Source organism: Chiloscyllium plagiosum, chromosome 15, assembly GCF_004010195.1.
Source record: "Chiloscyllium plagiosum isolate BGI_BamShark_2017 chromosome 15, ASM401019v2, whole genome shotgun sequence".
In the NCBI taxonomy this organism is placed as follows: Eukaryota; Metazoa; Chordata; class Chondrichthyes; order Orectolobiformes; family Hemiscylliidae; genus Chiloscyllium; species Chiloscyllium plagiosum.
In genome coordinates, this window is record NC_057724.1 from 72165838 (window position 1) to 72189040 (window position 23203).

Genomic DNA, 23203 nt, shown 5'->3' on the forward strand with positions numbered 1-23203 from the left:
GGTGCGGGGTTGTGGGACTATGAGGTTGGAGGCGGTGGATGGGAGATCCCCCGAGGTGATGAGGTTATGGACGGTCTGGGAGATGATGGTTTGGTGGTGGGGGGTGGGGTCATGGTCAAGGGGGCAGTAGGAGGAAGTATCTGCGAGCTGGCGTTTGGCCTCAGCGGTGTAGAGGTCGGTGCGCCAAACTACTACACTTTCAGTGAGATGGTCAGGTATACTAGCATTGACATGGTATGGTCACTTTTCACAAATTCTCTGATGCGAAGTGGCTATTGTTAGTGGGCAAGCACGTATAACCATCCCTGGATGGATTAGAGTAGATGACTGGCATTGACATAATGGGCTAAAGGGCCTGTTTTCCTGCTGTTCAAAACTCTACGGATCTAATTGCCCTTCACCTTGCTACACCATTTCAGAGGGCAATTACATCCGGAATCTCTTGCACCCTGTTTATCGTGGCCTCATGTGAACATATCCAAATTAGTGCTCGAAGCATATATCAGTTAACAGAACTGATTAAACATGAGCAAAAGAGTAGGCCATTCAGCCTCTTATGTCCATTCCACCATTTAATTAAATTGTGCCCTACCTGTCAGCTACCTCCATTTCCCCACCTTTTCTCTGCAGCCTTCATTACATTTAGCCAACACTAATCTCCTTAATTTCAATTTAGAATCCTTTCTTGAATGGCTGGCCAAAACAGCTCTTCAAGGAAAAGTGTTTCAAATTTGCACCAACCTTTGAAAAGATTTGCCCAGACGGCACCCCACCCAAAGTGGTTCAATGGATAGCACTGCTGCCTTACAGTGCCAGGGACCTGGGTTTGACTCCAGCCTTGGGCGTCTTAATGGAGTTTGCACATTCTCCCTGTGTCCTCCGGGTGCTCCGGTTTCCTCCGACAGTCCAAAGATGTGCAGGTTAGGTGAATTGGCCATGCTAAATTGCCCATAATGTGGGTTAGGTTCATTCGTCAGAGTTGAATGTAGAGTAGTAGGGCAGGGAAATGGGTCTGGGTGGGATACTCTTCAGAGGCTGGGTGTGGACTTGTTGGACCAAATAGCCCATTTCCATACTGTAGGGATCCCTCACTCCGGTTTTATGTTTCTGTGCCCTGAAGGAGATTATAGAGATTTAGGGAAGATGGTGGTGTTATGGTAAACCAACCGGAGATGCAGATTAATGCTCTGTGAACCATGGGTTCAAATCCCACCAGTGGAATTTAAATTGAGCTTATAATTCTGAAATTTAAAGTTAACCCCAGTAATCATGACGAAAATCTGTGATTGTTGTAAAAACTCATCGGAGTTACTGAATGGACGGAGCAAACCTACCATCCTTACTTGCTACTGCCTGCATGTGACTCCAGAACCGCAGCAACCTTCAGAAGATTACTGTTGGCTAGGTGTTGTGAAGGCTGCTGAGAACAAGGTGGGGAAATGGAGTTGGGACACAGGTCAGCCACAATTTGAGTAAACAGTGGATTGGCATAAGGAGCTGAATGGTCTACTCGTGTTCCCATGTTCAATTGGTTCTGAATAATTGGTACATGCTTGAAACACTAATTTGGATCTGTGGTCACTGCCTATTTCAATTTGCCCTCCCACTCCCTCTTCGACAAGTCCACCCTCAGCCTTCTCCATTACGGCATTGAAGAAAACAACACCTCATCTTCTGCCTGGGCAGTTTACAGTCCAGAGGACTTAACATTGAGTTCTTGAATTTCAAATCACTTTCCCACCTATCCCCCGGCCTCCCTTTCCAGCCCTGCCTCCTCCTTTCCATTCCACTTACCAACCCTTCCTTTCAGCTACCAACCAAATTCATTCCTCCCATCGACCAACCAAGTCGTACCCATTGGCTGTGCTCACCTGTCACTACCTCACTGTTCTACTACTCTCCCCACATCTCCACCCCCACACACTCCCCCACCCCTTATCTAAAGCTCTACTACCCCTACATCCCATCCTAAAGAAGGGTTAATACCAGAAACATCAACTTCTCCACCTCCTGATGCTGCCTGGCTTGCTGTGCTCTTCCAGCTTCCTGCTGGCCTCTTTTGGATTCCAGTATCTGCAGTCGTTTTGTTTCTAACTCTGTTCAGACGAGGCCACAATAAACAGGGTGCAAGAGATTCCGGACTCATTTCACCTTTCCGAGGAGAGAGTAACAGGATTGCAGATAATCGGTGGATACTCACTGAAACTGTCAGCTAGCAGGTTAGAATTCTTTTACTCATTTGTGGCGTCAATTTCAATTTGCCTGTATAATGTGATTTCAGTAATGATGAGTCGCTGTTTGCGTTGATGCTAGCACTCCTCGGCTTTGACATGTAAACTGCACAGGGCTGTGAAGGGTCTTATCATTTAACCCCATTAATGTAATGGCTCATGAATAATCCTGACCATCACATTCATCCCTTGGTCACACCTCACTTCTTTCCTGCATCCCTGTTTGGCTCATTACTGTGTATTCAGTTTCCTTTTTAAGCATCTTGGCATTGCCTCCTCTCCAATATCATTTGATTGTCTGCGCATAAATTTTACGTGGAGTGCATTTGAAATGACTTAATTCGAAAGAAGTCTTCGAGATTGTGAAAAGGTTTGACAGAGGAGATGTAGAGAAGATCTTGCCACTTGTGAGCAAGATCAGAATGGCTAAATCTAAGACTAATCAATCCTACAAGGAATTTCGAAGAAACCTTTTCGTCTAGAGGCTGGTGAGAAAGTAAAATTGTGTAAAGGTGATGGCCTGATGGTATTATCGCTGGACTGTTAACCCAGACACCCAGGTAATGCTCTGGGGATCCACATTTGAGTCCTCCTGCAGCTTTGGTAGAATTTGAATTCAATAAAAATCTGGAATTAATGACCACAAATCCATTATCGATTGTTGGAAAAAACCTGTCTGATTCACTAATGTCCTTTAGGGAAGGAAACTGCCATCTTTACCTGGTCTGGCCTACATGTGACTCCAGACCCACAGCGATGTGGATGACTCTTAACCGCCCTCTGCGATGGGCAATAAATACTGGCCTAGCCAGTGATGCCCTCAACGACGGGATGAATGTTTAAATAAATGTTGTTTAGGACAAATAGCTAGGATTCACTTAAGACTATGGCTTAAAGGAAATGGGTGATGGATGGATATGGTGAAGACAAGCAGGGACTTTAAAGGCTTTTTTTATTCATTGTGGGATCTGGGCGCCACTTATGACCCGTCCATAGCTCCCTTTGAAAAGGTGGTAGTGAGCTGCCTTCTTGAACCACTGCAGTCCATCTGTTGTGGGTTGCCATTCCCAGATTTCGACCCAGCGACAGTGAAGGAACAGTGATATATTTCGAAGTCACGATGGCTTGGAGGGGACCTTCAAGGTGGTAGTGTTCCCAAGTATCTGCTGAATGGCCTCATAACTGCTGGGTGGTTTGAATTAAGGCATGTGGCTGAACGTGGTCAACCACGTTCAACTGCAACAATCTAAGCAAAGGTATGAAGGTAATACACTGACTCCTCAACTCACAAGGATCAGAAGCACCAGCTGATAGGACCTCCACACTCTCAAACAACATCGGTTCCAACCAGGGAGAAAGTGTGGGAGTTTTATTTTTAAAAAAGATCAAGCCAATGGTACTTACGATTTCTGTGGTGCAGACTTTGTTGGAGGTTTTCCTTGAACATCACAGCGCTCTGAAAAGAAGCAGACATTTGGAGTTTCACATCTTTGTTATTTTTACACACAATCTTTCTACAGCTGTTGGCATTCCCATTGAAATTCAACTATTAACATGCCACAACACATAATACTTGATCATCAGGAAATTATTCTTCCATCTTCTAAGTGTCGGCACCATGTAATTAACATTCCAATATTAAGTTTAATTACAGACAGAGCATTAAATTGCCTTTAAAGACAAGAGTAAAAGGTGACCTACTTTGTCCATTGTACCCAGAGGTTAGATGCTGAGAGTCCTACAAATAAAGAACACAGGGCACATCAGAGCTCATTTCCTAACCACACAATGCCAGCAAAGGAGGTAAGAATTTAATCATTTCGTTTTTACATGTAATGATTGCAAAAATTAATGACTGAGAATACAAAAGCAATTAAGCAGAACACAATGGCACTGTGTTGCACTGTTTGTGTCAGATAATTACCTGGTTGAATTAGAACTAAACATACAATTCTAACAGAACGATTGGCATGACAGAATACTGCTGATGAAAGAATATCGCACATTATGTCATCTCAACAATATCTCTTTGAAAAAATTAATGCAGTGCCTGTTTCACTAAAGAGCAGGCATCGCACATATTATGCACAGGATTTCCATAGTCCTTTTCATTCTGATAAATGAAAGTCTCATTTATCCTAAGTCTACTTAAAAGTATCAGTGACAAAAACACATTCAAATTATGCCTCACAGTATTGCATTGACTGCTCTGATAACCTATCTTTCAACACTAGGACTTCGGATAGGTCTCTCCATTTCTTCAACCGATGATTCCATCCCAGCCTCTCCTCCACTTTGCCACCCTGATCCATAAGGCCAAGCCCATTTCATTTCCCTCAGTTCTGATCGCATTCTTTTCTCTCCATCCCAACAAAAGATCTCTCCTTCTCCACACTATCCATGCCACCAAGTTCCATATTCCATGGTTCATATTCCACCATGGTCACTACCTCCAGCATGATTCTGGCAGTGAATACATTGTCCCTTCCCTTTCCTGTCAATGCGTTGAAAAGACCATTCCCTTCACAAAACCCTCACCCACTCCTTAAACCCTCCCCACACCCACTCCACTTCCCACGGCAACTTTCCATGCAAGGCCAGGAGATGCGACACCAACCCTTCAACCTCCTCTCTCCTCACTGTCTAAAGCCATAAATCCTCCTCTAAGTGAAACAGCAATTTACATGTAATTCTATCAATTCAGTCCACTGTGTTCCCTGCTCACAACATGATCTGCCCGACACAATGGGAAGACCAAATGCAGAGTGGGTGAACACTTTGTGGAATGTTCCTATTCAGTCCACAAACATGACCCTGAGCATCCGATGGCCTGTCATTTGAATTCCCCACCTGGCTCTCACACTGAGCTCTCTGCTCCCTGTCCTTCACTTCCTGCAGTGATCCAACTACACTTCAAATCAGCTCAAGAAGCAGCACCTTCTCTTTTGATTAACCATTATAAGAATCCTGCACTCAACAGTGGATTCAACAATTTCAAACCATAGTCTCCTGATCTATTTCTCTTCCCTTTTCTCTGGAGGAACTGCCTTTACTCTTGTCTTTCTCTTGATCTTTGTTTTCCTACGCACGGAATGGAGGGATGTGGACCAAAGGCAGGCAGAAGGGATTAGTTTAATTTGGCGTCATGTTCAGCACAACATCATTGACCAAAGCGCCCGTTCCTGTGCTTTACTGATCTCTGTTCAATGCTTGCAAATGGCATCTGTCCATCATTCTATTGTTCACCCTTCCTTTGGACACATTCTTTCTTTACTTTTCTTCTTACCAATCTTTATAATCAATTCTTTCTATCATTTAACATCTCGATTCAACCTTCTCTTTTCCTTCCTTTTCTACCAATCTCCCTTTCCCTCACTCTAAACCTATGACATTTCTAACTTGGAACTCTGCTGATAAATCACATCTGTGCAACATAACGCCACTTCTCCCTCTGCAGATGCCACCTGATCTGCTGAGCAATTTCAAGCACGTTCCGGTTTTATTTCAGATTGCCAGCATCCACAGTGTTTTGATGCAGTTGCAGTACTGTCTTAATTAAGTGGCTGAACTCTCAGACTGATCCCATGCCAGTACTAATTCGGGCACGTGTTAGTTTTGACCTGGTGGGTTTGTTGTCTGATAATTCCTGGCCTGTCAAATGCTGCAGACACTGTTCCAGCCAGACCAGTAACAGAAACTTGCACACATCTGAATCTCTGTACAGAGTTGTTCCAGAAATAAAAGAGATAAATCCATGTAACTGTGCTAATTAGCCTGTGACATTGGTTAGTTAAACTCAATCAATGGCAGTAGCTTTCAGTATAAACAAGCTAAAACATGATGAATCTCAGTGAGTATGCAGTACCTTAAAAATCTAATTTTACAATACATAAACAATGATTTGTTCATATGACACCGTATCAAATCTCGGGAGCATTTCAGCTATGAGATGTCAGCTGTGGCTCAGCAATTACTGTTCTCATCTCAGGGTGACTTCTGGATTAATAGCTCAAATTCTGATACCCCAAATGCAATACTGAGGGAGTGCTGCCCGGTTGGAGGTGCGGTCTTTCAGATGCAACATTAACACAAGGCCCTATGTGTCCTAACAAGTGATGAGAAATGATCCAACGGCAATATTTCAAAAAGAAAGGTGAGTTTATCCCTTTGACCTGGACAATGCTTAACCTGCAAACAAAACCAGTGAAAGCATATCTGTCTTTTGGTTACCTGATCTCTAGAAGATCCAAAGATCAAATATATGATCTACGATGAGCATTGGAGCTAAACCAAGCCCCAGCACGGAATTCCCTCATTCTGGAATTCTTCAGGCTTTCACTTTCGGCTGCGGGGCAGATGTACATCAGTGACTGGTCAGGGACTTTGTCCCGGGGGGTGAACGATCTGCACCCCTGGACCCAGGAGCCAAAATCTGATCAAGTCCCTCCTTGGCCCATACCCTGTCTGTACTGCATTTCACTGAAACCCATTAGTCTATTGCTCACAGACTGATAGAGGAAATGAACAGAGGGGGGAAAGTTACCCCTATTCACCTCTAGTGATTCTGTACTTAAAATTTGTCACTCTCAATCCTGGTATTTCATAACTAAGAGATCGTCCATTTTGAATGGTGATGTGTGACGGACATTGGCTAGGAGGGACACAGGGAAGAGTTCTCTGCTCCATTTTGGATTGTGCCATGAAATCCTCAATACCCACCATCACAAAGCCTTGGTTAGACCACATCTGGAGAATGTAGATGCCCAACCACAGGAAGGACTTTTTGGCCTTGGAGGTAGCAAGGCATAGGTTTAGCAAAATTAAACCTTGACTTCAAAAGGTTCAATTAAAAGAGAAATTTGAAAAAAAAACACTATGCTTACATTTGCTGGAATTTAGAAATTTAGTGGTGGTTTAATAGAAGCATTAAGGGAACAAAAAGGACAGACAGAGTTAAAATAATGCTCTCACCGTAAAACACAATAGTAAGAAAAGATGAAGTGGGTGAAGGTCAAATGGAAAACTGGTGCTGTAGGTGGAACCGTTAGGGTGCCTGATATACAACACTTATTCCACTTTCTATTTAATCACGGAAAAGAATGGTGAGAAACTGAAACCCCATTCTTGGTGGTTTTGGCTATGACCAAATCACAGACTTCGGCTCATGCCTTGGGATCCAGGTCTCCAAAAATTGACCCCAATGTGGCAAATGTAACCAAATGTAACACAGAAAGAGTGAACAAATCTAAATTACATCGCTGTTATTGAGAGTCCTATCTCCATAACCTTCTTTTGGGATAACTGCCAGAGATGGTAGGAAAGGAAACTCACATGGAGCATAAATACTGGCCTGGGGCAGTTGGGCTGAATGGCCTGTTTATTTATTGCAAATTTTATGTGATTAAATGAATTCCTTTGGTGCACCTTAATAGATACTCATAAAAACTACAAACGATTCCAAACAACGAGGCAAGCACAGATGCGTCGAGGTCCACAGCACAGAAAAGAGGCCCTTCAGCCAATCAAGTCCACTGAACCAAGTACCTTACTATTCTCATCCCATTTTCCAGTGCTCTGGTCAGAATCATCAGGTTTTAGGTAAAACCTCTTTTTTGTACCATACTGAAAAGGTACATTTTTAAGTGTCAAACCAAAATCATAGGGCGTTCATTTTAAATACTTCTCAGTCCTGGTAAAATGCCCCGCCTCAGTGGTAGGTTCCTACCTTGCTTGGAATTGGGAACTTGGTTGGTTCAGCCTTGGAAGGCGTGTGTATGGCTGTTAGAGGAGGAGGCCAGGAATGTGTCATCTCCTGCAACGTCAGAAAGAAAAAGACAATTTCACAAATCAACCTGTGAACCATTTCATCACGTGCCAACCACATATTGTTGCAACCGTTATGACAGTATCCAGTAAACATCGTAGCGCTCAAAGCACCCCTCATGGTATGAACGTAATGACGTAAATTGCAAAGCATAAACCAAACCTTACCGTTATGTTTTTGTTATTTGCAGTGTGTTCATTTTGTATTCACAGGCCATGGGTGATGAGTTATTCCTCCTTACAGTGCTAACTCCCATACTTCAAAAGTATAGCAATTTAAAAAAAAGGATTTAACTAAAAGCTATATCCCATTTCTTCTAAATGCGTTGATGATATGGGACACTAAGCTGTCACAGGCATTTTGCATAAATGAGATACTCTCTAGTCAATGCTCCATTAGATGTGTGGGCGAGAACCACACAGTCCTCTGCTGTGTGTAGCTGCAGGCTAATGATATACAGTCTCCAGAATCCAAAATCACTTTGTTCTTAAAAGACAGTTTCTACTGAGCTCTGTCACAGCCTTTGTTTAGTGTTATTAAACATGTTTCCGACTATTCGATCAACGCATCTAACACCCAAGAAAGCCTGGCTTTAAAGGCACAGTATTTCTGTGCTAAACTCTGCATTGCTAAGACTGAACGATTTGGCAGGTAGTGTGCAGACTCCCTAATGGTGATTGCCAACCTAATGGCTTCAGTCTTGCATCGACTCCAACTGTGCAAAGATAAATAAAGAGCTGATGCTGATCTTAGACTAGCTAAATTTCTCTCAGCACTTCCCATTTTTTTCCTGCGCTTTTAGATTGAAAAGCCCAGCAGTACACAAGACAAGTCAACACACATTCTAGGCAGTGCAGTGTTAAATCATTGGAATGGCATGATACGTAGGTGGGGTATGTGGTCATTCACTTTCTCGATTCCAGCACAGCTCTGTGTTAAAACCGATCAGCCATCTAACAAGTGCCAATCTAAACTCAGCTGAAGATGAATACACATTAAGACTCCACCTAAGCACATCATCCAGGTTGATTATTCCATGCAGTTCTAAGGAAGAATTGCTTTGTTAGGGGTTCTGTGTTTTAAATGGGAGAAAATTGTGGTTTGTTTTCTGGCAGCTGCTATAGATTCATCAGAACAATGTGAAGCAGGGCAAAGTAATGTTCTGGCCGATCATAGCATTTAGCTTGAGAGTGAGAAACGTGGGTCAGAAGCAATTGTGCTAAATGAGGGCAATTATAAAGGAGAGAGAGCAGAGTTTGGTGGAGCGGACTGGGAAAGATGTTTATCAGAAAAAGTAGTTCATGAACAATAGCTGATGATTCAGAAAGTAGTTCATTACTCACTAAAAGAATATCCCAGTGAGGAAGAAGGTTCCAGGACAGGGATAAGTGAATGATGTTTAGCCAAGTTAGTATCTTACTTATCCAGTCCACTTACTTATCTATGCTACTTAACTATGTGATCTGCAAGACAAAGCTTTTCACTCTGCCTCAGTACACGTGACAATAAATTCAATTCTTTCATTCATCAAATTAAAAGAAGAAACATACAATGTGGCAAATATCAGAGGTAAACTAGAAGATTGGGAGAGTTTTAAATGCCAACAAAACTTAAAAAAAAAAGGACATCATTAAACTACGGGGAAAAATAGCAAGCAATATATTAGACAGCAAGAGTTTAATAAAATATATCAAGAGGAAGAAAGAGAGAGAGGACAGAGTGAACATGGACGCCTTAGAAAATAAGGAATAACAATGGAGAACTTAGATAGGAAGCTTTTGTGACTTATGGATGAAGATGACAGAGGAGTTGAATAAATACTCTGTATCTCTCTTCAAGGTAACTAATAGCATTGCAAAAGTACCAAATAAACAATTAAAAGATAGTGCGGATATAATCACATCAGAGAAAGTTACCATGGAAACTAATGGAGTGAAAGGCCAATAAGTCACCCAGGCCTGATGGATTGTACCCTAGGGTATACAAAGAAGCAACTACAACGATAATGGATATGTTGGTCATAATCTTTCAAGAATCTTTAGATTCTGCAAAAGTCCCAGAGGATTTGGAAACTGCAATTGTAAAGCCTCTATTCAAAAAGTATATTAGAATTCTTTGAGACAGTAACAAGTAGAATAGATAAAGGAGAAGCAGTAGTTGTAATATATGTGGACTTCCAAAAGATAATTGATAAAGTACAGCACATAAGTCTACTTAATAAGATAAGAGCCAATGGCATTGGCTGTAGATTGTCATTGGGATCATTGCTGCAGGCCACAATTATTTACAGTAAATATTAATGGGTTGATGAGGGAGGTGACTCTACTATAGCCAAGTTTGTGGATGTCAGAAAAATAAATGGAAAGGCAAGTGGTGAGAATGAAACACAGAATCTGCAGAGGGATGTAGACAGGTTAAGCAAGGAGGAAAACTTTTGGCAGAATGAACTTAATTTGGGAAAATGTGAGATTATGCAGGAATAAAACATGAGCTGAATTTTATTTAAATGAGGAAAGACTGTAGAAAGCTACTTGAGAGTCTTCATCCATAAGTCACAAAAGCTTCCTATCTAAGTTCAATAGACAATAAGGAAGGCAAATGGAATGCTTCCCTTAATTTCAAAGAGAATTGTCATAAAAACAAGGAAGAGAGTCTAGATTAGAGTGGTACTGGAAAAGCACAGCAGGTCAGGCAGCATCTGAGGAGCAGAAAAATAGATGTTTTGGGCAAAAGACCTTCATCAGGAAATGTCAATTTTCCTGCTCCACGGATGCTGCCTAACCTGCTGTGCTTTTCCAGCACCACTCTAACCTAGACTGTGATATCCAGCATCTGCAGTCCTCACTTTCGCCTAGTTGAAAAAACAAGGAAGTCTAACTCAAACAATATAGGCACTAGATGACTATACCGAGAATACTTTTGGTCCTCTATCTAAAAGTTGATATCTTGGCATTAGAGGCAGTTCAGAGATGGTTCACTAGTTTTATCTCAGACATGGAAGGATTTTCTTATGAGGGCAATTTGATTAGGTTGGGCCTGTACACATTGGAATTTAGAAGAATGAGAGAAGGTCTTATTGAAAACATAAGTTTCTTATGGGGCTTGACTGGGTAGATTGCTCTGGGCCATCTGTTGCTGTTGGGGAAATGTTTCTGAATATAAAAAGTTGTTTTGTTCATTCACAAAATAGGATGGGATTGACAATGAGCAATTTATTTCCTGTGATACATTTAGGGATATCCTGCAGGTTTGATGAGAACAACATAAATTAAAGTTCTTCCACTTCCTGGAAATAGCTAAAGACTGACTTAGGTTTTCTAGCTTTTCATTCTCGTGACTGACTGAAAAATCCCAGAATCCAGGGACACTCTTCCACCGGGCGACTATCTACTGTCACTGTTGAAAGCCAGCCATGTTACTATTTGCAGTCCTGGAAATTCACTGACCAGGGCCAGCAAAATCATGGGAGAATCTCAGTCATTGTATAAGATCATAAGGACCATGGAGTAACTTCATGATGGTTCCATGGAACTGCACATCACAGAGTCTAAATACCACAGTGAGGGTGGAGTTAGAACGCACTAGAAGGCACACAATACAAGAATAGTCAGTCTGCAAATTGTAAAGTAGGTGTGGAAAATAGCCAAGTCAAATATGTATCATTGTCTAAATTTCAGTAGCTTTGTTGTCATTTTCTGTTCATGCCAAAAAATTTCCTTATGGGCTAAAGTCTACAAAAAACACACAGCCTTTAATTCATTATTGTTTTATTCAAAGATATCGAAACCAGGCTGAACTCAATGCTGCTTAGAGATTGGTGACATAAATCATTTTGGGTCTGCAAGAGGGTTAAATCAAGGGCGTTGAATTGAAGGAAAGCAGGATTGGTTAGAAAAAACATTCAGCTGTAAGGAAACAATGATGGTAACCAAAGAGAGTGACCATCCCAATCCATTTCACACTATTCCAGACAAGTCTGTCTGAGAAAATGGTCACTGCACCGTATTTCACTGAACATTATGCCAGGCCTTCAAAATATACAACTCAATCTCCCAGCCCTACTTTATAATATTTATAAGCTACACCACAGTGAATAAGCTTGAAAACAGACAATTACTATGACAGATCTGACAGTTTCTTTGAATGTGGCAAAAGGCTAAGTTTTTTTGGTCTGAAGTCACAATACATCTGACCCTCAATATGTGATATCAGTCACTTGAAATGGCAAAGGCTAATTTATTAATATTGTAAAGTACTTCCCATAATTAGGCATTGTAGTTTATATCTGCTCAGGAACAAATATTGTGTACACGCAGAGATACACTTTGCACATGCAAACTTTTCTACATTATTATAATCTTGGACTAAACCATCAAGTTATATAATGAAACAAAGCCATAAATTGCTGGAAAAGCTGAGCAGGTCTGGCAATCAGAGTTAACATTTAGGGTCCGGTAACCCTTCCTCAGAACTCCAAGGAAGGGCTACTTGACACGAAACGTTAACTCTGATTTCTCTCCAGAGATGCTGCCAGACTCTTTGAGCTTTTCCAGCAACTTCTGTTTTTGTCTCTGATTTACAATTCTTTCAGTTTTTCTTTAGTAAGTTATATAATGATATGGTTACCAGTAGTTTTTTCTTTATTTAAAGTACACAAAGTTTGATATCTCTGATCTTTATAAAGAGAAGAAAGCCAGAAGATTCCGTAGTTTTGAACAAACCAAATAAAAATTGCTATAGAATATGTAAAGAGAGAAAAATATATAAATATATATGCACACAATTAAGACTCTAACATTCAGAATTAACATAAGGTAAAGGGCTTAACAAATAAACTGTGATCAAAAATCCCACAGCACATCAAATAGCTGATTTGATAAAGCCCATTGAGTTATCATCAATGTCACCCTCCTCCATTCCACCCTCCAACCCCCCACTCCCATTGCCCACATGTTAATTATACTCTGGGTCATTACATCACATTACAGCTTTGCCTCCTTTATAAAGGATTCCATTGTTCACTCTCAAAGATCTCATTTCAGAACTCCATCAAAATCTGCTCCATCGCAGACAGCCTCATAAAAGCTCACATTCTGGTAGTTCAATCACTTCTCCTGAGACTGCATTCCATTAAATTCTCAATTCTGCATGAGCTCAGACAAAATGCAATCTCTTCCACAGATAGTTAGCTTCACTAAGCTGCCACAGCCCCTGGATTTCTTTGAACTCCAGCGTTTTTCAGTTGTACCAAGCAAATCCTACATGAGGGCTTCCTCTACTCCCATGTACTTTTGCAGTATCGAGACACCGTTAGTTGATTTGATCTCTCTCCACAATTTTGCCACCTTCTCAGCTCATCAGGATTATCCTTAAACTCTGACTGCCTACAGCCTGTGAATAACAGCAGGTCTGGAACTTCTTCTCCTTCTGCTGACAATCACCCAGTCATGTGGCTCACTTTTTCCCACTGTCATTGATCCTGTGGTTAGGTTTTCACACCACCATCTGAAAAACATCTCCTAATATGTTTGCCATAGCCACCAAAATACTTGCAAAATTGTGGAGAGAGATCAAATCAACTAACGGTGTCTCGATACTGCAAAAGTACATGGGAGTGGAGGAAGCCCTCATGTAGGATTTGCTTGGTACAACTGAAAAACGCTAGAGTTCAAAGAAATCCAGGGGCTGTGGCAGCTTAGTGAAGCTAACTATCTGTGGAAGAGATTGCATTTTGTCTGGGCTAAGCATTTGCCGCCTATCCTACTCTGCACATGCATTATGGCATGTAAGAAATGCTAGGCACTGGAATTTGAAAACACATACCCCAGACAGCCCAGAAAAGCATTGATTCTTAACACTACTCTAAGGTAAACCTTAACTTTACGCAATGGTACACAACCATAGCAAGTCAGCAGTGTATTTGGCATATCCATCTATTGAGATCTGTTGAGTACGACAGCAATAAAAGTGGAGAGACTTAAGAATTAGATTCTTGGCTCATTATCATATGGTAGGTATGGTTTCACAAAGTCAGGATTTACCCCACTTTGCATCGCACGGGAACACAATCTGTCCACGCAAAGGCAGACATGACATGCATGCCAAAGAACCCTCTCCATCTTTGCATTTAGTGTAGGGCGTGGGTATACCCGTGATCCAGATAATGGATCAATATCAAAAAGAATTGAAAACAAAAAGAAATTGCAGAGTGTTATGATGAATCTCCTCCTCGTCCAACTCCACAAGTTCAACGGAGCATGGATCAGGTCAGACTTTAGCAGTAAAATGGTAAATTTAATAGGAAAATAAGAAAAACTGTTTTCCTCTGCCTGACCATTTTCTATTTGGCACAGCAGATATTAAATAATTTCAAAAGAACCCAGATGATGAAATGGTTTGTCCTTTCTCCTCTGAGGGCAGGAAGAAATAACAAGCCATTTATTTACAGTAGTTTATCGAGGGTCAAACACAAGGGAGCAGAGGTTTTCCAAGGACCACCCAGTGGGGCTACGATTACGTGCTTACTCTTAAATGGCCTCAATCAGCTTTCAGCCTAATTGTTTTACACTGGAAGAGGGATGTTTACAGGTTTGGACACAAGTCAGCATTTGGGTATTTTGACATGAATAAAACGTGCATCGAGCGGGAGACATCATTATTGTTTGCATCATCCCACGATAGTCCGTAATAATAGTCATGTGCTTTTGTGTAAGTCTGCAATTCTTCTGGTCAACAATTACATGCATATATACAGCACCGTAAAAATAGCAAACTATCCTAAGGGACGTTGCAGAAAGCCATAGAGCATTAAGGTCGATGACCAAGCGTTGGAAAGGAGGTAGATGTTAAGGAGCACCTTCAAGGAGTAAGCAGTGATAGAGAGAGACAAAGTGGGTTAAAGAGAGAATTCAAGAGCTTGAGTCTTTGGCTGCTGCAGGCACAGCCACCAATCATGGCACAACAGAAATCAAGGATTCACATATATACCAAAATCACAGATAGCTGCACACTATCCACAAGGGAAAAATTAGTTTTAAAACAGCCAGCACTATTGAGAAATAAATCTATTGGGTGTAGTGAAGCTCCATTCTGAAATTCCTTGAAAGTGGAGTCATAGATAGATAGGATAGTGAAGAAGGTGTTTGGTAGAGTCACTCCCAACGAGTCATGGAGATGTACAGCATGGAAGCAGACCCTTCGGTCCAACTCGTTCATGCTGACCAGATATCCTCAATTAACTTAGTCCCATTTGCCAGCACCCAGCCCATATCCCTCTAAACTCTTCCTATTCATATACCCATCCAGATGCCTTTTAAGTGTTGTAATTGTACCAGCCTCCATCACTTCCTCTGGCAGCTCATTCCATACACGCACCACCCTCTGCGTGAAAAGCTGCCTCTTAGGCCCCTTTTAAATATTTTCCCTCTCACCCTAAACCTATGCCCTCTAGTTCTGGGCTCCCCCATCCCTGGAAAAAGACCTTGTCTATTTACCCTATCCACACCCCTCATGACTCTATAAACCTCTATCAGGTCACCCCTCAGTCTCCGACACTCCAGGGAAAACAGCCTCAGCCTATTTAGCTCACCCTACAGCTCAAATCCTCCAACCCTGGCAACATCCTTGTAAATCTTTTCTGAATCCTTTCAAGTTTCACAACATCCTTTCTATAGGAGGGAGACCAGAATTGCACATAATATTCCAAATGTGGTCTCACCAATGTCCTGTTTGGCACATATGACCTCCCAACTATGCTTGCCTTCATTGGTCAGTGCATTGAGTACAAGTGTTGGGAGGTCATGTTGCGGCTGTACAGGACATTGGTTAGGCCACTTTTAAAATACTGCATTCAATTCTGATCTCCCTGCTGCTGAAAAGTTGTTGTTAACCTGGAAAGGTTTAGAAAAGATTTACAAGGATGTTGCCGGGGTTGGAGAGTTTGAGCTATAGGGAGAAGCTGAACAGGCTGGGGCTGTTTTCTTTGGAGCATTGGAGGCTGAGGAGTGACCTTATAGAGAATTATAAAATCATGAGGGACATGGATAGGATAAATAGACAAGATCTTTTTCCCAGGGTAGGTGAGTCCAAAGCATAAATTTAAGGTGAGAGGGGAAAGATTTAAAAGGGATCTGGGGAACAACTTTTTCACACAGAGGTTGGTGTGTGTATAGAATAAGCTGCCAGAGAAAGTGGTGGAGGCTGGTGCAATTGCAACATTTAAAAGGCATCTGGATAGGTATATGAATAGGAAGGGTTTGGAGGGATATGGGTCAACTGCTGGCAAATGAGACTTGATCAGTTTAGGATATCTGGTCAGCACAGACAAGTTGGACTGAAGGATCTAATATAATGAGATTAGATTCCCTACAGTATGGAAACAGGCCATTTGACCCCAACAACCCCCCCGAATAGCAACCCACCCAGACCCATTCCCTGACCCTATATTTACCACAGACTAACACACTTAACACTATGGGCAATTTACTTGGCCTGCACATCTTTGGATTGTGGGAGGAAATCCACACAGACACAGGGCGAATATACAAACTCAACACAGACAGTTATCCAAGGCAGGAATCGAATGCAGGTCCTGAGCAGTGTGAGGCAGCAATGCTAACCACTGAGCCACTGACCAGCTTCCATGCTGTATAACTCTGGTGAGTCTATATACAAGTCAGATCATTCAACTGTCTCATTCAGCAGTTTTACTGCCCTTTCCTTTTGATGACTGAGAGGGAAGAGTAAGCCAGGATGGAAATTAATGCTGAGAAGGATAAGATTGAGACATTGCTAGATGAGAAACCAATGCAGCTGCACACTCACCAGGGTGAAGGGAGACAGTGAGAATCTCCTCCTAACCAAAAGCCCTGACCTATCAGTCCAATATCCATTACCGTCTCGAGAATTGTTTGCCATCTCGGCCAAAGCCACTACTCAGTTACTGTGGCAACTCTCATGGGCCAGGATTTCCTGTGGCAATCCTACACTCACCCTGTTAAAGCCATCCCCAATGTATAATATGACCATAAGATTTAGGAGCAAGAATAGGCCAATCCCTCCATTGGTCTGCTCTACTGTTCCATGAGATCATGGCTGGCCTGATCATCCTCGACACCACTTCCCTGCCTTTTCCCCATGATACTCGATTCCCTGCTGATTAAAAACCCGTATACCTCAGCCTTGAATATACTTAACGAGCCAGTCTCAGCAGCCCTCTGTGGTAAAGAAATCCCCAGCTTCACAACTCAATAGAAGAAATTTCTCATTATCTCTGTCTTAAATGTGTGACCCTTTATTTGGCGATTTTGGCCACTGGTCCCAACTCTTGCACAAGGAGAAAGAAACCTTTCCCACATTTACCCTCTGAATTGTCCCCAGGGCTGCTGCAGTGCAATATGTTTTACGATTAGCCAGCTTCCAACTGAATTTCCAATTGCAGGGTTTGAGGGCTTCGCACAGTACATCAGCTCACTTCACCCCAATACAACTGATTCTAATAATAAGGGTGAAATCCACAGGTGGTTGGTGACTGCACTTTACACACTGTGCTGGTTATCAATCTGGAGAAAGTGAGTACTGCAGATGCTGGAGATTAGAGTTGAGAGCATGGTGCTGGAAAGCACAGCAGGTCAGGCAGCATCCGAGAAGCAGGAGAATCGACGCGTCGGACATAAGCCCTTCATCATTCCTGAAACATTGATTCTCCTGTTCCTTGGATGCTGCCTGACTGGCTGTGCTTTTCCAACACCACACTCTCGACTCTGGTTATCAATGTGAAAAGGTTTCCTTTCCCTCAGTGCAAACCATTTGCTTTCTTTCGCAAACGCCCTAAACTATATTTCAGTGTAGTACTGAGGGGGGGTGCTGCACTGTTGGATGTGCCAACTTCCAGATCAGCCTCAAACCCATCTGCCCTCTCAAGTGGTTATCAATGATCCCTTGCCACGATTTAGAAGATGAACAGTGGAAATTGCCCAAAGGCATGGTTGATCTTTTTCCCTTCGTCACTACTCCCGAAGTAGGTTATCTGGCCATCATTGGTTGGTTTTCGTGAGAGCTTGCTGCATTTCCTAAAGGATTACAAGTTAGGAGATTACATTTTACATTTTGGGTGGTACAGTGGCTCACTGGTTAGCACTGCTGCCTCACCGTGCCAGAGACCCGGGTTAGATCCCATCCTCGGGCGACTGTGTGGAGTTTGCACATTCTCCCAGTGTCTGCGTGGGTTTCCTCCGGGTCCTCCGGGTCCTCCGGTTTCCTCCCACATTCCAAAGATGTGCAGGTTAGTTGGATTGCCTATAGTGTCCAAGGATGTGTAGGCTGGATACAAGGGCAATGTGGATGAACTGTGGGAAGTGCAGGGAGAGGGTAGGGAGTTGGGTCTGGGAGGGATACTCTTTGGAGGGTCAGCATGGACCCGCTGTGTCAAATGGCTTACTTCTACACTGTAGGGATCCTGCAATTTTGAGTGTTGGGTTGGCTATAAACAGCTTTGAGATGTTTGGAGGTTATGAAAGATATTACTGTATATAAATGTAATTCTAACCTTTATCTTACTGAGTTATTGGGGATAATTTATGACTCGATCATGCAAATCACACCTGAACAAATGAAAATGATGTGAATTTTCCTATAACTGAAAAATAGTAAATCATGTCTTTGCATAACCAAAACTACACTGTGATTAGGAATAACAAATTAGTTATGCTAATTACTCCTGATTTAAAATGCAAATTGAATTTATTGCAAAATAGATTCTTGCTCTTCGAACATCTGCATGAGTTGATTTCATTAATGTAAAAAAAATTGGTAGTTTGCTGTTCAAACTATTTAACCTAACCCGGGAGGAGAGTTGGTTCTCACTTAATAAAAACTAGCTGAGGTTTGCTGGGGTTGATCCCAACTGTCCTGTTCAGTTGTAATGTACCTGTTAAGACCACTTTAGGGTAGCCTTGAAAACTAGGTGGACTAAATCACCGCACACTCCAGTTAATTAAAATCTTGTGACTGTTGGTGTTTCTCACACTGGTCTGCATGACCACAAACATCTTGAAACCTTTGCTGCTTGTGAAATTACTTTACACTCTTGAGTACTATTAATAAAAGGTGTGCACTTACAAAGGGCTTTTCATGATCACCAGACTTCCTAAAGCACTTTACATTCAGTGCAGTCGCTGTCATATTGTAAGCATAGAATCCCTACAGCATGGTAACAGGCCATTAGGCCCATACCGGCCCTCTGAAAAACATCCCACCCAGACTCATTCCCCTACCCTATTATTTTACATTTACCCCTGAATAACACACCGACCTACACCTGCCTGAACACGATGGGCAATTTAGCATGGCCAATTCAACTAACCTGCACATCTTTGGACTGTGGGAGGAAACCCAGAGGGAACCCATGCAGACACGGGGAGAATGTGCACACTCCACACAGACAGTCGCCTTAGTCTAAAATCTAACCATTGAGCCACCATGCCACCCTATGAGGCAAAGCACACACTAGTTTACACCTTAACAAACAATGTGATAATGACCAGATAATTCTTTTAAAAAGATGATTCAGGGATAAATATAGACAAGAATACTGTGGTTAACTCCTCTATTCTTCTTTATTTGTGCTCATTTTTTACATTTACCCAAGCAGGTAGAAGGGCAACTTTGCATTTTATCCAAAAGCATCACCTCCAACAACACACAGTGCTCCATCAGTACTGCCATGGAATGGCAATTATGATTGCTGTGCTCAAAGAATCTTGTGATTCAGAAGCAAATGTGCTGTCAACACAGGTAAATAAACCCCCTGTCATTTTGGAAAGATGGTCAGGACAAGACACTACTTCCACACTTGTTTCTAAATAAAGGGAAAGTCAAAATATTAACTGTTTATCACCCCGCAGATGCTGCCAGACCTATTGAGTTTTCCCATCCATTTCTGCTTTTATTGCAGTGCAGAAGACCAGAGCGCATATCTCAAAATAAACAGTTGATTGTGTGGTGCTGGAAAAGCACAGCAGGTCAGGCAGCATCCGAGGAGCAGGAGAATTGATGTTTTGGGCAAAAGCCCTTTATCAGATTCCTGATGAAAGGCTTTTGCCCGAAACGTCGATTCTCCTGCTCCTCGGATGCTGCCTGACCTACTGCGCTTTTCCAGCACGACACTCTCGACTCTAATCTCCAGCATCTGCGGTCTTCACTTTCACCCTCTCAAAATAAGCAATCACCCTTAAAAGCAGTGATGAGGAGGAATTGCTTCTCAATGGGCTGTGAATCTGTGCAATTATTTGCTGTAGAGGGCTGTCGAGGCTGGGTCATTAATCATATTCAAGGCCGAGATAGACAAATTTTTAATCGGTTAAGGGGCGGAATCAAGGGTCATGGAGGCAAGGCAAGAAAGTGGAGTTCAGGATTATCAGGTCAGTCACAATCTCACTGAATGGTGGAGCAGACTCAATGGGCTGAATGGCCTACATCTCTGACTTCGCCTTGTGGAAACCATTTGAAATGACATATCTTTTTGCAAGGTCTAATTTCACTGCTGGGTCACTTCCCATACTCCTTGATCTTCATTCAGAGTCATCGAGTCCTGCAGCATGGAGACAGGCCCTTTGGCCCAAACTGGTCCATGCCGACCAAAATATCCGTCCACGCTAACCCCATTTCCCCGCACTTAGCCCATATCCTTCTAAACCTTTCCTATCCATATAGTTGTCCAAATGCCTTTTAAATGTTAACGTACCCGCCTCTACCACTTCTGCTGGCAGCTCATTCCATATGTGCACCCCCCTCTGAGTAAAACAGTTGCCCCTCAGGTTCCCTTCTATTCTTTCCCTTCCAACCTTAAACTGACGCCCTCTAGTCCTTGACTCCCCAACCCTAGGAAAAGATTGAGTGCATTCACCCTATCCATGCCTCTCATGATCTTATACACCTCTATAAGATTCACCCTTAGTCTCCAACGCTTGAAAGAACAAAGTCCTAGCTTTTCCAACCTCTCACTATAACTCAAGCCGTTGAGTCTTGGCAACATCCTTGTAAATTTCCTCTGCACTCCTTCCAGTTTAATAACGTCCTTCCTATAGCAAGGTAACCTGAATTTTTTTCTATTGTCTCAACCATTCTGAGTAGCTGAGGGACCTTGCAATGTGTAGATTGGCTGCCAGGTATTTTTAGCATAATTGCAATCATTGTGTTTCAAAAGTAATTCGTCATGGAGTACCTGGGTATGGCCTGAGGAAGTGGTCAGGAATTTTTGTTTTGTAATTACTTATTCATGGAATATGGATTTTGTTGGCTTTCCCTTGCATTCCTATGATGAAGAGCAATATTTCAGATTGATATGCTCCTGGAGGTTCCTTAGTACGTCAGAAGCTGGGGGAAGAATAACATGGACAGAGAAGAAAATAGAACCAAAGAACCATAAACATGATACAGCAAGAAGAGAGCCATTTGGCCCATTTTGTCCATGCTGGTCCAAAGACACCCCGATGCTCTTTCTAATCCCATCTTCCTACACACAGCCCATACCACTACAGCTTACACCACTTCAGATGCAAATTGAAGTGCCTCCAGCACCAACACAGCGATTTTCCAGACACCCTCCATCCTCTGTGCAAAAAAGCTTTTCCTCACATCCCCTCTAATTCTTCTGCTACTTGGTTAGAATCAGTGACCTCTGGTTTTTTAACTCTCTGCCAAATGAATCAGGTCTACTTTATCTCTACCCCGCACTATTTTATATACCTCAATTAGGTCACCTCTCAGCACTCAGTTCCAAGGAACCCAATCTCTCCTCAGCTATATTTCTCTAGCCCTGGCAACATTCTCGTAAATCTTCTTTGCACTCTCTCCAGAGCAATGATGTTCCTTCCTGTAATGTGGTGACCAGAATTGCATACAACAATCCAGGTGTGGTCTTACACATATTCATCATTATACCTATATGTCTGCCTACAAAGAATGCATTCCATATGCCTTCTTTATGACCTTATTTACCTGTACTGCTACCTTTAGGGACCTGTATACTTTCATTTCATCTACTTTTCTTTTAGTATATTTCGATTTATTGTGTTTTTTTTACTGTTTGACCGCCCTAAAGGCATTACATCACACTTACCAGAATTGAACTCCATCTGCCTCTTTCCTGCCCACTCCACCAATCCATCTATATCATTTTGGAGCTTACAGCTTTCCTCTACTCTTTCCACTATACAGCCAACTTTTGTGTCATCTGCAAATGTGCCCCCACCGACCCCCGACATTCAGGTCCCAATTGTTAATATATCAAATAAAGAGCAGGGGTCCCACTCCTGAGCCCTGCAGAGCATCACTGGAAACAGCATTCCATTCACAACAGCAGCGATGAACCAGTACACTTTGTCTCCTGTTATGAAGCCTACCTTAGATTCAAATGCATCAAAATGCTGAGTACTGCTGGATAAAGCTACTCCCATAAACGCAAAACAAAGAAACATGCAGACACACTGCACCTGTTTCAATTCAATGTAATATGTGGCAGGCATTCACTGGTCAATTTTTCAACACAACGGACCGAACCAATCAGATTCAACTTATTTGCTGTAAATTTGAAACAAAGCTTGGTTGGTAACTGTCGAGTGTGTGTTGCCGGAAAAGCACAGCAGGTCAGGTAGCATTCAAGGAGCAGGAGAATCGACATTTTGGGCATAAGGCCCTTCATCAGGAATCCCGCTTCGATTCCCCTGCTCCTTACATGCAACCTGACCTGCTGTGCTTTTCCAGCACCACACTCTTGACTCTGATCTCCAGCATCTGTGGGGCTCACTTTCTCCTCCTTTGTAGGTAACTGTCAGTCATCATTCACTGGTGCACTGTCCTTGACAATGCTGCTACCAATCAAAGCTCACTTGCCAACCAATCAGCACTCCCTTCTGATGCAGAATCAATGCTGGGTCTTTTCCTTTGAATTAGTTTTCTTGCAAAGTATTCTGTTGAGTGCCAGACAAAAAAACATCTACAAATTGTATTGATTCCAGCAATAACAAAGACTTTGTCCTGTTTAAGTAGAGTTGTCGTATGCAATGACCTACATTGACCTGGAGTGACAACGTGATGTGCTGGCACAACAGACATATGACAAGGGAGCCCACGACCATTTTGCTGCTCT

The 23203-nt window shown here is 42.4% G+C and overlaps 1 protein-coding gene across 3 annotated transcripts in view; it reads right to left on the reverse strand.

Moving 5' to 3' along the window:
• Nucleotides 1-23203, reverse strand: part of aff2 (AF4/FMR2 family, member 2) — a 526072-nt gene that overhangs the window by 193679 nt on the left and 309190 nt on the right. For all 3 annotated transcript variants that reach the window (XM_043705172.1, XM_043705171.1, XM_043705174.1), the window contains exons 5-7: nucleotides 7957-8043; nucleotides 3933-3969; nucleotides 3636-3687 (exon numbers count right to left, since the gene is read on the reverse strand). In XM_043705172.1, the coding sequence (XP_043561107.1) occupies nucleotides 3636-3687; nucleotides 3933-3969; nucleotides 7957-8043 (176 nt within the window). The remainder of the gene's footprint in view (nucleotides 1-3635; nucleotides 3688-3932; nucleotides 3970-7956; nucleotides 8044-23203) is intronic.